We start from the raw sequence: 17,546 nt of genomic DNA on the forward strand, positions 1-17,546 counted from the left end.
TTGGGAGTCTGTTGCAACCCAGATTGCTGTGCAGCCAACAGCTCAGCTGACAGTGGACTTTGTTACTGCCGTGATTTTAAATGAAGCGGATCGCCGGGGTGCTAGCTGCATGGGCAAGGGGGAGTCTTCACAGACGACATCCCATAGTGCAGTGGAACCACCAGATGGCGCCAAAGCTTTGAAGGCAGTAAAATGCTACTCGTGTGGACGTCTAGGCCATATGAAGAGGGAATGCAGATATCCCAGGGCCAAGACAGAGCAGCGCAGCGAAAGCTCATCGCGTGGAAAAGGCCGAGGCAAAGGCAAAGGTCCGGTGTCTAGGACAACGCAGCACAAGGCTATGGTTTCACGCTTCACTCCAAAGGTTGCAGAGGTCCAGAAGAAGTCTAGATCTTTCTTCGTTGTTGATTCGGCGGCGACCCACCACATGTGCAACGACAAGAGACTGTTTGTGTCTTTTACACCGCAGGAAGGTGCGATTCACCAGGCGGATGACCACACTATTCCCAGTAAAGGCTACGGAACTGTTGTTCTTCACAGTTTGGACTTATCGATACAGAATGTCCTTTACGTGCCAGACGCCAAACATAATCTTCTCAGCGTTGGACAGCTGAATGAGCGGAACATTGACGTGTCCTTTAAGAACAAGAAGTGCATCATCACAAAGAAAAATGACTACGTATTGCATGCTGAATATGTTGATCGTTTGTTTGTTTTGTATTATGATGATGTTGTGCAGGATGACACTTGTTGCATTGCAGGTTCAAACAAAAGTTTGCATGCAGAATGTATTCATGATTTTCATAGAAAATTTGGACATTTGCATTTTGAGGCAGTATCTAAAATGCCTGCCTTGGTTGAAGGTATGACTATTAAACCCTGCAGGTACCACATGAAGTGCAAAGCATGCGCAGCAAACAAGGTGAAAATGGCTGCAAAAGGTAAGGTGTCTAGTAGGCAAGCTACGGAACCATACCAAATTGTTCATGCTGATTTGGTTGGACCACTATCGCCCTCTTTGGGTGGAAATAGGTACTTCATGGTTCTCATTGATGCATTTTCTAGATATATTTTTGTGTACAATCTCAAGCAGAAATCAGAGGCTTTTCCTAGGTTCAAGGAATTCTGTGCTTGGTTGGAAAATGTGCATGGTAAGAAGATAAAGACTCTTTTCAGTGATCGCGGGGGAGAATTCACTTCTCAGCAGTTTGAAGCTTTTCTGACTGAGAAAGGAATTCAACACGATTTGTCTAGTCCTCGCTCGCCATGGCAGAATGGACTTGCGGAACGGGCAAATCAGACATTGCTTCAAGGGTTAAAAACCTTGCTGCATGATGCCAATCTTCCAGAGAGTTATTGGGCCGAATCTCTCTCGTGTTTTGTTTACAGTTACAATCGCAGGTTATCTTCAGCGATTGGTTGTACCCCCTATGAGAAGATGTTTGGCAAGAAGCCATACATCAAACACATGAAAATTTTTGGTTCTGACATGTGGGTTCACTCACCACAAAATTCCAAGTTAGACAAGCGTGGATTGCATGGTATCTTTCTAGGTTATCAGAAAGGGTCTTACAGAATAATGATGACTGACTCTAAGACAATTAAGCTCACGAGAAGTGTTGAGTACAATGCAAAGTGGGGGGAGAATGTGGGAATTTTCCAATGTTATCCTGATGACGGTGATGAGACTGAGGATAGTCAAAAGCAACCACAACAACCCACACCCACTGATGAAGGTTCTGAGTCTGAATCTGAAACTGAATCGGGTGATTCAGAGGATTTCAAGAGTGCGAAAGCCTCTATGCGACCCTCTGAAAGCTCTGATCGAGAAGAATTGGAGGAACCATTGTTCACAATAGGTCGTTTTTCTCCTAAGAAGGAAGAGGAGAGTGTTGAAGACTTAAGGCTAATTCGTAGGTCACAGAGAGCCACAAAAGGCAGACCTCCAAAGAGATTTGCTGATGAGTTTGCTACGATAGCAGTGACAGCTGTTAAAAGCTCCAAGAAGGTATTTGAACCTTCAAGTTTCCAAGAAATCCAGGGTTTGGATTCAAAGGAAGCTGAGCCATGGTTAAATGCCATGAAGGCTGAGCTTGATTCCTTAGAAAGGAACAAAACATGGGAGCTTGTTCCAGTAGTTCCAGGAATGAAACTGCTTGGAAGCAAATGGGTCTTCAAAGCGAAGACAGATCAAAATGGCAAGATAGTCAGACACAAAGCCAGATTGGTAGCCAGAGGTTTTGCACAGGTACCAGGTGAAGACTATCACGAGACCTACTCACCCACAGTGAGGTATGAAAGCATTAGGCTTATGCTCAAGCTAGCTGCAGAGAAAAATCTACACATTAGTCACCATGATATTAATACAGCTTTTCTATACGGATCTCTGGATGAATCACTTTATATGCTTCCACCTGATGGCGTACAGGTAAAACAGGGATTTGTTTGTGCTCTGAAGAAATCCCTTTATGGTCTCAAACAAAGTGCACGGTGTTGGCACACAAAACTCACTGAAGTATTGTTTTCTCTAGGTTTTCAGCAAGGGAAAGCTGATCCATGTGTATTTGTCAAAGAGGAGGGGCAAAAGAAACTGTACTGTTTGTTTTATGTTGATGATTTATTATTCTTTTGGAAAGATGTCGCAATGTACAATAACGCCCTAGCTCAACTGAAAGAGCACTTTGACATGAAAGATCTTGGTGAGGTAAACAACTACCTATCTCTGGAAATAGAGAGAGATCAAGATGGTAACATTCTAGTACACCAGTCACGGAAAATTGCTGATGTGTTAAGCAAACTAAATCTGATGGATGCTAACCCTGTAGACACACCGATGACAACAGGTTATCAGGTAGATGACACTGAAGAAGCATTTTCTGACACTACACTGTACAGAAGTGTGCTAGGCAAGCTAAACTTCATTGCCAGATGTTCAAGACCAGACATTGCTGTTAGCTGTAATTTGCTAAGCAGACAAGTCAACAATCCTAGTGTCAAGGATTGGAAAGCTCTGAAACGCATAGCGCGGTATTTGAAAGGCACTATGCATTACAGACTAAGATTTAACAATCAGAAGTCTGGTGGTCTTGAGATATTTGCAGATGCAAGTTTTGGAAGTGACACTACAGACAGGAAAAGTACGTCTGGAGTTTGCTACATGTACAATCAAGGTCTGTTTGATTGGTCATGCAAGAAGCAAACAACAGTTAGCTTAAGTACTTGTGAAGCTGAACTGAATGCACTGTCTTATTCACTTAAGGATTGTGAATGGTTGGTACAATTGTGCAAAGATATGAAAATTCCTGTCAAATGTCCAATCCAGGTTTACCAGGACAACAAAGCATGTTTGGCTTTGCTGAAGTCTGAAGGTTGTAAGCAAAGCACGAAGCACTTGCAATTAAAGTTGCAGCATGCTAGGGAATGTATTCAGAAGGGACTTGTAACGGTGTCCTATATGCCAGGTAATGAAATTCCTGCTGATGTATTGTCCAAGATTGTATCAAGGGATCAACACTGTACCTATGTGCAGAAGTTGGGTTTGTACTAATGTTGTACGAACACGCTGCCCAGTGATGTTCACAGAAAGGGGGAGGATGTTGGTTTCTGCTTTCCTTCACTGTGCAGCGAAAGGGCTTGTCACGAGACAGGTGTTTACATTCCACAGTCTGTACTGTTGGAGTTTCTCACGGGAAAGGGAGACTGGATGTGACGTACACTGGTTTCCTGTTTTTCACTGTGTGATTCTCTCCAAGCTGTCGAGGAGAGAGGATGCATTATCTGCTCCTGCAGAGGCAAGATGTCTTTCTGTAATATATCAGCTTTGAACTGTAAATAAAGCAATATAGAGTAATGTAGTACGTACTCCTCATCCTTCCGCTGGGCACGGAACTCTGCTTTACATCAACAGTGGTGAACAACAGTGTTGTCTCAGAGGAGGACATTTCCCTTTTTCTTTTAGGGTCCAGTGTGTTTTGAAGATGTTGCTGTTGGTTTCACGGATGAGGAGTGGGAGTTGCTGGATCCTGAGAGGAGAGTTCTGCATAAGGACGTCATGGAGGAGAATCGTGGGATCGTGGCCTCTCTCTGTAAAGCTCCCTGTGGGATCATAATATCTGTTTTTAAATTCAAACTTCCATATGTGAAGAACCTCATATATTTTCACAGAACTCAGCAGCGCCCCCTACAACACCAGATATCACAATCCCCCCCAAAAAAACCTTGAACAGTAAATTACTGTTTTTTCTGTGAATGTTCTTCCTCCAGTTGCAGCTTATTAAAGAAGGATCAGCCTGGTCTGAACTCCCCAGGCCCTTTTAAGTATAAATGTCAGAGTTGTTAGGGAAGTTGAAGTAGCTTCCGTCAGGTTTTCCATTTTTGTTTTTCCTCCCGTCAGTCTTTGGTTGTCCAAAGAGAAGACTGACATTGGAAATGGAGGGATGCCATGATGGAGGCCAACAAAATCCATTCAAGAGAAGAGCCAGGCTTGTCGAATCACAGGTTCCCCTAAGGATGTCAGTTGATCCCCGTTAATTAATGCACCCAACCCATCAGAAAACCTTCCATCTAACCCACTTCTGTTATTCCTCTGTTACCAGTGTTAACAAGTATTCTTCATTAATTTCTCCCTGAGACGCTAATCCATTACTCTTCATTGCAGATAGTGATGGACTGGAAATCAAGAACAAGGGTGACCATGACAAAATCCCCACAATGGAGAAGCTGAATAAATATCTTGAAAGTGGGAAAAGTTCTTATTCCACTTGCCATCAAAGAAATCCCATTGGGAAGAAACCCTATCAGTGCATGGAATGTGGAAAGAGCTTCAGTCACAGCCACAATCTCAATTCCCATCAGAGAATTCATACAGTGGAGAAATCCTATCAGTGCGTGGAATGTGGAAAGAGCTTCAGTCAGAGCTCCAATCTCACTTCCCATCAAAGGATTCATACCGGAAAGAAACCCTATCAGTGTGTGGAATGTGGAAAGAGCTTCAGGAAGAGCTCCAATCTCAGTTCCCATCAAAGGATTCATACGAAGAGTGGAAAACCCTTCATTATACAACTTTCAGCGCTAGAGAAAAACACACCACTTTAAACAGGCCTTTGGCTGAATGACATCTAATGCCCTTTTTAAATGTGGTGGGGAGTTGGGGGTTACAGGTTTTGGGCTGTGTGTTTTGTGTTTTCATTGTGTGATTTTATGTTGTAACCGTCCTGTGACCTGTGGGTGTAGGGAATGGGAGCCAACTCTTAGGGTCTGAGGGCTCTTTGCCCCCCAATAAGATATGTGAGGGGGCCACCCCCCCAGTTCATAGGAACAGCCATTCAAATGGCATGCTTGCACCGCATCCTGTGACTGTTTAACCGAGGTGGGGCTTACTAAACCCCTCCTATATTTTATTCAAGTTGGCAGCCCTGCTATAGGGTGCTATAGAAATGAAATAAATATAATAACACCATCTTGATCGCCTTCATCTGCACATGTTCCAGCTTGACAATATCCTTTGTATTATCATCATTTTAAAAAAATTATGTGCCCATCATCTGAGGATTTCATGGTGTTTGACAACAAAAACAGACAGGTTGAACGCAGGGCTTTCTCAAAAACAAGTTAAGCCCGATAAATCTCTCTTTTTCATTTCTTTTTTTGGATGCAGTTACAAACTTTGTTGATCACGGGACTACTGTGAAAATACTGCATCTCAATTTCAGTAAGGCTTTTGAGAAAGTCCTCTGCGACATTTATGTGAGAAAGCTGGTAAAATGTGGGCTGAATGAGGTAACTGGTGGATTTGACTGACCGAACCCAAATTGTCCTCCTCCATGGTTCCTCCTCATCCTGGGGAAAAGTGACCAGAGGGGTGCTGCAGGGTTCTGTCCTGGGCCCGTTGTTGTTCAACGTCTTTATAAACGACTTGGATGAAGGAACTGAGGGGATGCTCATCCCATTTGCAGACGACACCAAACGGGGAGCGGAGGCCAATGTGGCAGAAGGCAGATTCCGATCAAGGGCAGGAATAGTCATATTTACCCCTAGGTATTTCACTTTTTTCACCAATGATAAACCTGTTTCTCCCTGAAACCTTTCCTTTTCATTCGATGTTAAATTCTTCTCCAACACCATGGTTTTTGATTTATTCAACTTAAATCCTGCCACCTGACCAAATTCTTGTATTATTTCCAAAGCTCTCTTAGTACTAGGGATTGGCTCCTGTAATGTCAAGACTAGGTCATCTGCATATGCTTTAAGTTTATAATGTTTAGCTCCGACCTGTATACCCTGAATCTGTTGGTCCCTTCTGATCATGTTCAGCAAGACCTCCAGTACTGAAATAAAAAGCGGTGGGGAAATTGGGCAACCTTGTCGTGTCCCTTTCTCTATCTTAACTTCCTCCGTAACTGCATTGTTCACTATTAGTTTTGCCCTCTGTTCTGAATAAATCGCACTTATACCATTTCCAAACCTTTCTCCCACCCCCATCCCTTGCAAATTTTTCTTCATAAAACTCCAAGAAATGTTGTCAAAGGCTTTCTCCGCATAAATAAATATCAAAACGGCTTTTGTGTTAATATTAACTTGCAATTTTTCAAGAATGTCAATCAAGTTCCTTGTGTTGTTTGACATATATCTGCCTGGAAGAAAGCCAGCTTGGTCCTTATGTATCAATCCAGACAAAACTTTTTTCAGTCTTTTAGCCAAAATGTCAGCAAAGATTTTGTAATCCACGTTAAGTAGGGATATGGGGCGGTAATTTTTAAGTTGTGTCTTTTCAGATTCATTTTTCGGTATAAGTGTGATGTAGGCCTCTTTCCACGTTTCCGGCGCTCTTTTCCCCTCCATTATCTCATTGCAGACCTCCGTTAACCGATCAAGGGCAGGAATAGTACCACTTTCTTCTGCCTTGGTCAGGACCCACCTAGAATATTGTGTTCAATTCTGGGCACTACAATTTAAGTATCTTAAATTTTGTTTGCCCAGGGAAATCAAGAAGGTGAGGGAACACAATCCATATTCCTTTTATAACACGTGGCAAATGTTTGTTGAATATATAAATTGTTAAAACTGTTGCAGGAATCCACCCAACACTCACGGGAAAATGTATCGTGGTCTTTTAGAACAGGCATCCCCAAACTCGGGACCAGTGGTCAGGGATGATGGGAATTGTAGTCCCAAAACATCTGGAGGGCCGAGTTTGGGGATGCCTGTTTTAGAATAATGAAATGAAACTTTAACAAATGACATGCTGAAAGTCTGAAATTCCATCAGGACAAGTTACTTTTTGTTTACTGTTGTAACTATTGCTTTCTGAATATTTATCTTCTGTACCATGAAGATAAAGGGAAAAAAATGTTTTTTAAAAAGGAGATGGGGAAATTATGTGTACTATTCCATCAATCTGCTTGCATGTGTTGAGTTTTATTTGGAGACTGTAACTCCCAGTAATTTCATTATCTGTATGTGTTTCTGTGTGTTCAGCACACATGATTGCAGGTGAGACTGAATAAAACACTTCATCGGAAAAAATAGAAGCATCTAATGTTCCCTGGACTTTTAATAATAAATAATAATAATTTTATTATTTATACCCCGCCCTCCCCAGCCAAGGCCGGGCTCAGAGCGGCTTAGAAGCAATAATAAAAACAAGATGAATGATTGCAACTTAAAAACAAAATTAAAATACAACATTGAAATATTGAAACATTAAAATATTAAAATGTAGCCTCATCGCAGGAGGAGAAGGAAAGGAAAAAAGAAAGAGAGGGAGGGAGGGAATCAAATTGGCTCCAAGCCAAAGGCCAGGTGGAACAACTCTGTCTTACAAGCCCTGCGGAAAGAAATCAGATCCTGCAGGGCCCTGGTCTCATGAGGCAGAGCGTTCCACCAGGCTGGAGCCATCACTGAAAAGGCCCTGGCTCTGGTTGAAGCCAATCTAACTTCCTTAGGGCCTGGGACCACTAGGGTGTCGTTATTTATGGACCTTGAGGCTCTCCGTGGGGCATACCAGGAGAGGCGGTCCCGTAGGTACGAGGGTCCTAGGCCGTGAAGGGCTTTAAAGGTCAAAAGCAGCACCTTAAATCTGACCCTGTACTCCACCGGGAGCCAGTGCAGCTGGAAAAGCACTGGTTGAATATGCTCCCATGGCAGGGACCCTGTGAGGAGCCTCGCTTTCTGCACCCGCTGGAGTTTCTGGGACAGCTTCAAGGGCAGCCCCGCGTAGAGCGAATTACAGTAGGCAAGCCTGGAGATGACCGTCGCATGGATCACTTTTAGGGCAATGCATGGTGCTTTTGTTTGACACATAAAAATCTGGCTGCTCCCAAAGATTGTCTGTCTGTCTCTGCACCACAACACTGCTTTGGAAAGGCTTCTTTCTGATTGGTGGTTAAAATGACTATTGGTTGGTGCTGGTGCTTGAGGATGATGAATGGTACTTAACGAAAAAAGTTGGGTTTACAAAAAATTCCCTAAAGCCACGTTTCTCGGGCTAGGCGAGCCATTGTCCTGGTCCCACTCATCTTATGGTGGACTACAAAGCTCTTAACAGCTTCTGACCAGATTGCCTTCCCCCATGTATTCCCAACTCAACTGCTTTGAGAAAACTGGCACAGTTACTGGTTCCACATAGAACACCTGTACTTGTGAGAAAGCAAAGTTTTAGTGTGGCGACACAGGTAGACTTTGGTGCCTGCAAAAAAAAATAAATGTTTGTTTAGGCAAGCCCATCCAGATATTTAAAATGTGGACATGCATTTTAATCTCATTCTCAGCAAACGGTTCATTTGTAATTATTTCTAAATATTTTAAATAGTTGTGTGTAACTTCTTTTACTGATGGAAAAATTTCTGTATGTGTGTGTGTGGGGTGTGTGTGTGTGTGTGACACCGGGTACCACCTGACCTTGCTATGCCTCTGGAGCTGGAGCTGCAGAACTGGTCCTTTCCCCTGCAAGCTCTTCCTCCACTTTCCGGCCAAGGGAGGGAGATGCTCAGAGTCCAGCCAAGAGCCTCACCCCCAAAAGGATATCTGGGCATGGGCGTAGCCAGGGGGGCAGCTGGCCCCCAAAATCCATAAAAAATGTTAGAAATCTGAGGTTCTGCCAAGCGAGAGAGGGCTGAGCTGGAGGGACTCGGCTTGGCAAGGGTTAAAGGGAACCGAGCTGCCTTCCTAGAGAGGCCAGGAAGCAAGGGGGGCCAGGTCCTCCAGAGCCAAGGCCCCTCCCTCCCCAGTCCTTTCCTTGCTTTGTGTCTCTGCTGCAAGGGCTGCATCGCTCTCCCCCTCCTGGGATCTGGTGAGTCTCCTCTCTCTCTGGGATCTGGTGGGGGTCCCAGGGCTGCAGCAGGGGAGGGGGCCTGGGGGGGGGCAGATCTGCTCATGTGGGGGGGGGACCCCAAGTCAGGGGGGAGAGGGTCCTGCCAGGGAGGGGCCAGGTCTGCCACGCTCTCCTTCCTGCAGATCAGAGGATCCCAAACTCTTTTGGCCTTCTGCCTCCCCGCCCTTCAGAAAAAAACTGACTCCCCCGAAATCCTTTACACAAAGGAGTCCCTAGGACTTTAACTCAGCGTCATTTCACAAAAGAGGAAACATGTGCAAATGGTTTTCCAAAGCTGGATGAGGAGGTGGACTAGCCCCCCCCCCCAAAAAAAAACCCCACAGGGAGGAAGGAAGGGAAGGTGGGAGAGAAAGGAGAGGAGTAAAGAGAGGGATCCCAGCCCAGAGTCTGGCTGCTGCATTGGGGACCAGTTTCCCAGTGTCTCCCAGGGCAGCTCCCCACGGAGGCCACTGCAGCAATCCCCTCGCACCCAGAGCAGGGCATCCCAGGACCACATCCTCTCTCTCCCAAAGGGATTGTTGCTGGAAATGGGCGCTGCTACTCACTGAGCCTCCAGGGACCTTGGCATCAATGGCTGTGCGTGTGTTAAGCTATCTAAGAGAATTATTATTATTATTATTATTATTATTATTATTATTATTATTTCCCGCTTATATTTCAAGGGAGGTGTCTTTGGCCCCGCCCACTTGGCCCTCAGGGGGTTGGCCAGAAACATACCTGGCCCTCAGAGCAAAGAAAAAGGGACCCCACCCCAGGAGTATGTCTTGAGAGCGGCAGAGAGTCCAAGTGCAAGAAAAGGAGACAGAAGCAGGGGAGTGGGGATGGGGGGAGCAACTCCTGAGGACCCCCAGGTGAGGACCCCCACTAGAGCCAAACATCCATTTTCCACAAGATACAAATGACTCCCTTGTCAGTCAGTTCTGACTTCATGCATTGACTGGAAGGCAGGAGAAACCAGGCTGATTCATCTCCCAGAAATCCCTTCCGTTGCCTCCACATTCTGCATTGCAATCTGTCTTCTAATCTACGAGAGCTAGAGGCTGCTTCCTCCTCCTCCTCCTCCTCTTCTTCCTCCTCTTTAAAAAGGCCCTTTCCACCTGGCCTAGGGGGTGAGGCCCAGACTCATCCTGCCCTACTGTGTTAAATATGTATTCTGTAGTTGACCTCCTTTGTAAGGTTTTATTTTGACATCTTTATAAGAATATTTGTTTTCTGCTATGTTGCTTTGACTATAGACTATATATTTGACTTTCTTCAGCTTGTTATATTTCTATTTTATTGATTTTGTGTGATGTGAAACTGCAGTCAAGTAGAAGATTCCTACGGTGGACACATTAGGGGATGTTTTCTACCACTCAGGAGAAGACTTCCTGTTTCCTCCTGAGCTGGGACAGACTTCCACTCCATGTGACTTGAAGAGGGTGCAGTCTGTTGTACTAGCATGGAGGAGCACACGGCCTCCATCTTCTGATCAGTGTGTCTTCTCCATTTTGTATGTTGCTGTATGTTTGGAGAAGTGACTCCTTAGTGGCAGTCATTTGGGACTAACTTCTTTATGGAATAGTTCTAGTTGTTATGTAACCTAAGCCTGCCTTCAGGGATATGTCTGTGAACGTGAATGAATCTGTGAGTAAACTACTTTTATAATAACGTGAATCAGATTATTGTGCTTATTCATTTAAAAGGGATTGGAAGGGATTTTACCAGGAAGGAATCTTTAATAGTAAGACTCAGATGAGTCAGCAACAAGCTGATTGCTGCGTAATCTAAAAAAGGGGGATGTATGGAACTAGAATATGGAACTTGCGAGTGCATGTTAGGAAGGATATCATTCAATAATATATCCTCTTCTAACTCCCCAGTTATCCCCACAGATTTAATATGCTGTAAACCGCTTTGAGATTTCTCTTTAAAATATAAAGTGTTATAGAAATTTAAATAAATAAAATAGCTCATGGTTTGGGCTGTGGTGCAGTCCAGCCCTGGTTCCCTCCAAGACTCATCCATGCTTGCTCAGGGAACCTTTTTCTTCTCCTGATATTAGACAACTTTTGTAACTGAACAATGTATTTGCTTTGTAGGATTTCTAGCGCGTCTCCTTAAGACAGACAGAACTTGGCAAAAGACCAAAGGGTTCCTTCCGATCTCTCAGAGGCTTCCTGGGAGCACAGATGGGTGAGCGAGATTCAGCTGGCCCTGGAACAGAAAGAGGCCATGCCATCCAAACTGGGAGCAGTGGGGGGTTCTGGGAAAACTCTGTGCAGAAGATCCTGGGTGAGGAGGACACCCTCCGCTCAGAGGTGCAGAGCCAGCAGTTCAGGCAGTTCTGCTGCCAGGAGGCCAAAGGACCCCGAGAGGTTTGCAGCCAACTCTACCACCTTTGCCATCAGTGGCTGAAACCAGAAAGGCACACAAAAGCTGAGATGCTGGATCTTGTGATCTTGGAGCAGTTCCTGGCTGTCCTTCCCCTGGAGATGGAGAGCTGGGTGAGGGAATGTGGAGCAGAGACCAGTTCCCAGGCGGTGGCCCTGGCCGAAGGTTTCCTCCTGAGTCAGGCAGAGGAGAGAAAGCAGGTGAGAGAGACTTTCCTCTAGATACTCCCAAGGGGCTCCAAACAGGACAGAGGACATCCCATAATGGTCTGCTGATGGCCCATCCTTTTTCTGAGAAGGCGTCTATGGAATGAGTTCTGACATCCTTAAAGCTGTTGGCCCTGACATTCATTTTTTATTTTTTATTTTTTTAATATATATTTTTATTAGTTTTCCAATATAAAACTATACAAAACAAAACATCCAATTTATCACCAACATCTTTTTTTTTACTTCCATCAACATGTTTGAGAATTCTCCGTCTTGATCACTTCTTGCACATTTCTTAATTTAATATTGCACTACAATAATATCTTAATTTACCTTATTTTTTAAACAATATTTCTACCATACATTCTCACAGAGCTTCCTGAAAGCTTACAAATGTTATCTGGTCATCACATATAGTTTTCATATAATCTGTAAATTTAATCCAGTCTTCAGTGAATCTCTGGTCTCGTCGGTTCCGGATCCTTCCTGTTAATTTATCAAGTTCTGCGTATTCCATTAATTTCATTCTCCATTTTTCAATCATAGGTAATTCTTCTTGTTACTATTTTTGGGCCATTAGTATTCTTGCTGCCGTTACTGCGTATAAAAATAACTTCCATTCTGTCTTATTAATTTCATTTCCTATTATTCCTAATAGAAATGCTTCTGGTTTCTTAACAAATGTATATTTCAACATCTTTTGTAACTCATCATATATCCTTTCCCAAAAGCATTTCACTTTTTTACACTCCCACCACATATGGTAAAATGTTCCTTCTTTTTCTTTACACTTCCAACATTTATTACTTACTTTATAAATTTTTGCTGATTTTACTGGTGTTACATACCATCTATATATCATTTTCATCACATTTTCCTTTATTACAGTACACGCAGTAAATTTCAGTCCTTCATTCCACAATTTAACCCAGTCTTTAAATTGTATATTATATCCAAAATCTTTGGCCCAATGGATCATAACCGATTTAACCTCCTCGTCCTTTGTATACCATTCCAATAATAATTTATACATTTTAGACAAAAATTTTACGTCATTATTCAGTACTTCCAATTGATATTTTGATTCCTTGTCGATAAAACCTCTTTCTAATACATCTTTTTTAAACAATTCATTAATGTTTTCGTCGCCTCCAAAGGAGGTTACCTGGCGGTCGGGGGAATCGCAAAACGGCTGTGCCGGGATCCTGCCCCCTGGATCTCCTTCCAGGGGTGTTTTAGGGGGCTGCGGCGCCCTTGCAGCACCCCCTTTTTCCTCCCAAGAGCTGGATTCCCTCTCCAGAGAGAAATCCCGCTTGTCTTCGCTCCTGCGATCAGCCGGAATTCTCTCTGACATTCATTTTTAAATCCTTCTCCCCATTCTCTCTTTTGAATCCTTGTTTCTTTTTCAGGGAAAGGATCTCTTTGCAGAAATGGACCAGATTTCTTCTGAGGCAGAGAGGCCTCCGCTGAGCACCAGAGAGAGGCCACTGGGTAAGGAGGAAGGTGGTGTTTCTCTGTTTGGTCTCATTCTGTTGGTTTTCCAACTCATCAGAGGAGGGAAGATATATTTTTTCACACATAACATCTCTAATGCACCCAAATATCCAAATGCACTCAACAGGCGAGACTTTCTCAAAGGCCCCTGTGTAGTTTGAGATGCACTGATTTACCTGCGAGACAAGAAGGCACTCTGGGCCTCCCCCTTACCTTTTTTCTCTTGCAGGTGACACAGTGATACTGGCTAGACCTCTTCAACCATCTCTGAATGGGGACAGAATGGAAGCAGCGGCTGTGGAACCAGATCAGGTCAGGGGAAGCAGCCTTGTGGGGACAGAGGCCAAGGGGTGGAACAATGTCCTAGCTCAAGGAGTGGTGGTGAACAACAATGTTGTCTCAGAGTAGGACATTTCCCTTCTTCTTTTAGAGTCCAGTGTGCTTTGAAGATGTTGCTGTTTGTTTCACGGATGAGGAGTGGGCGTTGCTGGATCCTGACCAGAGAGCTCTGCATAAGGACATCATGGAGGAGAATTCTGGGATCATGGCCTCTCTTGGTAAGGCTCCTAGTGGAATCATAATATCAGTTTTTAAATTCAAAACTCCATATGTCACGAACCTCATATATTTTCACAGACCTCAACAGCGCCCCCTACAACACTGGATATTACAGTAACCCCCCCCCAAAAAAAACCCCTTGAATAGTAAATTACTGTTTTTTCTGTGAATGTTCTTCCTCCCGTTGCAGCTTATTAAACAAGCAGCAGCCTGGTCTGAACTCCCCAGGCCCTTTTGACTGTAAACTTCAGAGTTGTTAGGGAAGTTGAAGAAGCTTCTGTCAGGTTTTCAGTTTTTGTTTTTCCTCCCGTCAGTCTTTGGTTGTCCAAAGAGAAGACTGACATTGGAAACGGAGGGATGCCATGATGGAGCCAAGCAAAATCGATTCAAGAGAAGAGCCAGGCTTATCGCATCACAGGTTCCCCTAAGGATGTCGGTTGATCCCCGTTAATTAATGCACCCAACCCTTCAGAAAACCATCCATCTAACCCTCTTGTGTTATGCCTCTATTACCAGAGTTAACAAGTATTCTTCCTTAATTTCTCCCTGAGGTGCTAATCCATTTCTCTTCATTGTAGATAGAGATGGACTGGAAATTAACAACATGGGTGACCATGACAAAATCCCCACAATGGAGAAGCTGAATAAATATCTTGAATGTGGGAAAAGTTCCTTTTCCACTTCCCATCAAAGAAATCCCATTGGGAAGAAACCCTATCAGTGCATGGAATGTGGAAAGAGATTCAGTCAAAAGGTCAATCTCACTTCCCATCAAAGAATTCATACAGGGGAGAAACCCTATCAGTGTGTGGAATGTGGAAAGACCTTCAGCCAGAGTGCCAACCTCACTTCCCATCAGAGAATTCATACAGGGGAGAAACCCTATCAGTGTGGGGAATGTGGAAAGAGCTTCACTCACAGCCACAATCTCACTTCCCATCAAAGAATTCATACAGGGGAGAAACCCTATCAGTGTGTGGAATGTGGAAAGAGATTCAGTCAGAGCTCCCATCTTACTTCCCATCAAAGAATTCATACAGGGGAGAAACCCTATCAGTGCGTGGAATGTGGAAAGAGCTTCAGGAATAGCTCAAAACTCACTTCCCATCAAAGAATTCATACAGGGGAGAAACCCTATCAGTGTGTGGAATGTGGAAAGAGCTTCACTCAGAGCCACACTCTCACTTCCCATCAAAGAATTCATACAGGGGAGAAACCCTATCAGTGTGTGGAATGTGGAAAGAGCTTCAGTCAGAGTGCCCATCTCACTTCCCATCAAAGAATTCATACAGGAGAGAAACCATTTCAGTGTGTGGAATGTGGAAAGAGCTTCTGTCGGAGCACCGATCTCACTTCCCATCACAGAATTCATACAGGGGAGAAACCCTATCAGTGTGTGGAATGTGGAACGAGCTTCAGTACAAGCTCCTCTCTGAGTTCCCATCAAAGAATTCATACGGGGAGAAGCCCTATCAGTGTGGGGAATGTGGAACGAGCTTCAGTACAAGCTCCTCTCTCACTTCCCATCAAAGAATTCATACAGGGGAGAAACCCTATCAGTGTGTGGAATGTGGAAAGAGCTTCAGGAGGAGCTCCTCTCTCAGTTCCCATCAAAGAATTCATACAAAGTTCCCAAAACCCGTCATTATACAGCTTTCAGCGCCAGGGAAAAACTCATCTCTTTAACCAGTCCTTTGGCTGATTGACATCTAATGCCCTTTTACAATGTGGTGGGGAGGTGGGGGTTACAGGTTTTGGGGGCGGTGTTTTGTGTTTTCATTCTGTGATTTTATGTTGTAACCGTCCTGTGACCTGTGAGTGTAGGGAATGGGAGCCAACTCTTAGAGTCTGAGGGGTCTTTGCCCCCCAATAAGATATTTGAGGGGGCCGCCCCCCAGTTCATAGGAACAGCCATTCAAATGGCATGCTTGCACCGCATCCTGTGACACTTTAACCGAGGCGGGGCTTGCTAAACCCCTCCTATATTTTATTCAAGTTGGCACCCCTGCTACGGGGCGCTATAGAAGTCAAATAAATGCATAAATAAAACAAAACGATCTTGGTCGCCTTCTTTTGCACATGTTCCAGCTTGTCAATATCCTTCTTAATATTAGCATTTTTAAAAAAATATGTACCCTTCATGGCTTTCTCAAAAACAAGTCAAGCTAGAGAAATCTCTCTTTTTTCTTTTTCTTTTTTTGGAAGGAGTTACAGATTGTTTCTCAGGGGACTGCTGTGGTAATAGTGCATCTTAATTTCAGTAAGGTTTTTGACAAAGTCCCCCTTGATATTTATGTGAGGAAGCTGGTAAAATGAGGCTGAACTTGGTAACTGTTAGGCGGATTTGACTGACCAAACCCAAAGAGGACTCCTCCATGGTTCCTCATCATCCTGGAGAAAAGTGACAAGATGGGTGCTGCAGGGTTCTGTCCTGGGCCTGTTGTTGTTCAACGTCTTTATGAATGAGTTGGATGAAGGAAATGAGGGGATGCTCATCACATTTGCAGACGACACCAAACGGGGAGCGGAGGCCAATGTGGCAGAAGGCAGAATCCGATCAAGGGCAGGAATAGTACCACTTTCTTTTCCCTTGGTCAGGTCCCAGCTAGAATAAATACTGTGTTCAATTCTGGGCACCACAATTTAAGTATCTTAAATTTTGTTTGCCAGGGGAAATCAAGAAGGTGAGGGAACACAATCCATATTCCTTTTATAACACGTGGCAAATGTTTGTTGAATATATAAATTGTTAATACTGTTGCAGGAATCCACCCAGCACTCATGGGAAAAGGTGGCGTGATCTTTTAGAACAGGCATCCCCAAACTCGGCGCTCCAGATGTTTCGGGACTACAGCTCCCATCATCCCTAGCTAACAGGACCAGTGGTCTGGGATGCTGGGAATTGTAGTCCCAAAACATCTGGAGGGCTGAGTTTGGGGATGCCTGTTTTAGAATAATGAAATGAAACTTTAACAAATGACATGCTGAAAGTCTGAAACAGGAAGTCTTCTCCTGAGTGGTAGAAAACATCCCCTAATGTGTCGTCCACTGTGGGAATATTGTAATTGACTGCAGTTTCACATCCCACAAAATCAATAAAAGAGAAATAAAACCATTGGAAGAAAGTCAAATATATAGTCTATAGTCAAAGCAACATAGCAGAAAACAAATATTCTTATAAAGATGTCAAAATAAAACCTTACAAAGGAGGTCAGGTGGAAAATGCCTTTTCCACCCTAGGCCAGGTGGAAAGGGCCTTTTTAAAAAGGAGAAGAAAGAGGAGGAGGAGGAGGAGGAAGAGGAGGAGGAGGAGGAAGAAGAAAGAGGAGGGGGAGGAAGAAGAAAGAGGAGGAGGAATAGGAGGAAGCAGCCTCTAGCCCCCCTAGAAGGAAGATTGCAATGCAAAATGTGGAGGCAACTAAAGGGATTTCTGGAAGATGAATCAGCCTGGTTTCTCCATCCTTCCAGTCAATGCATGAAGTCAGAACTGACTGACAAGGAAGTCATTTGTATCTTGTGGAAAATGGATGCTTGGCTCTGGTGGGGGTCCTCACCTGGGGGTCCTCAGGAGTTGTTCTCCC

At 44.1% G+C, this 17,546-nt stretch overlaps 4 protein-coding genes across 11 annotated transcripts in view; 3 read left to right on the forward strand and 1 right to left on the reverse strand.

Moving 5' to 3' along the window:
- LOC114595223 (uncharacterized) overlaps positions 1-17,546 on the forward strand; it is a 646,585-nt gene that overhangs the window by 603,385 nt on the left and 25,654 nt on the right. The gene's annotated exons all lie outside the window — the stretch shown is intronic.
- Positions 1-17,546, reverse strand: part of LOC114595218 (zinc finger protein 75D-like) — a 437,997-nt gene that overhangs the window by 31,979 nt on the left and 388,472 nt on the right. The window lies entirely within an intron of this gene.
- On the forward strand, positions 3,913-6,358 carry LOC144327609 (uncharacterized). 2 transcript variants are annotated; one of them, XM_077927984.1, is made up of 2 exons: positions 3,913-4,097; positions 4,658-6,358. In XM_077927984.1, exons 1-2 carry the CDS (start codon positions 4,052-4,054, stop codon positions 5,092-5,094), a joined length of 483 nt encoding a protein of 160 aa, XP_077784110.1. In that variant the 5' UTR covers positions 3,913-4,051; the 3' UTR covers positions 5,095-6,358. The 2 variants fall into 2 exon arrangements, with proteins under 2 accessions (XP_077784110.1, XP_077784111.1); XM_077927985.1 differs by having other exon boundaries at positions 3,913-4,085.
- On the forward strand, positions 11,416-16,019 carry LOC114595213 (uncharacterized). The gene is given in 6 exon segments (XM_077927943.1): positions 11,416-11,904; positions 13,323-13,404; positions 13,637-13,719; positions 13,838-13,964; positions 14,544-15,419; positions 15,422-16,019. Coding segments are annotated over 6 exon segments (1,800 nt in total). The 5' UTR covers positions 11,416-11,502; the 3' UTR covers positions 15,652-16,019.

The sequence above is a fragment of the Podarcis muralis genome, chromosome 4 (assembly GCF_964188315.1).
Source record: "Podarcis muralis chromosome 4, rPodMur119.hap1.1, whole genome shotgun sequence".
Lineage (NCBI taxonomy): Eukaryota > Metazoa > Chordata > Lepidosauria > Squamata > Lacertidae > Podarcis > Podarcis muralis.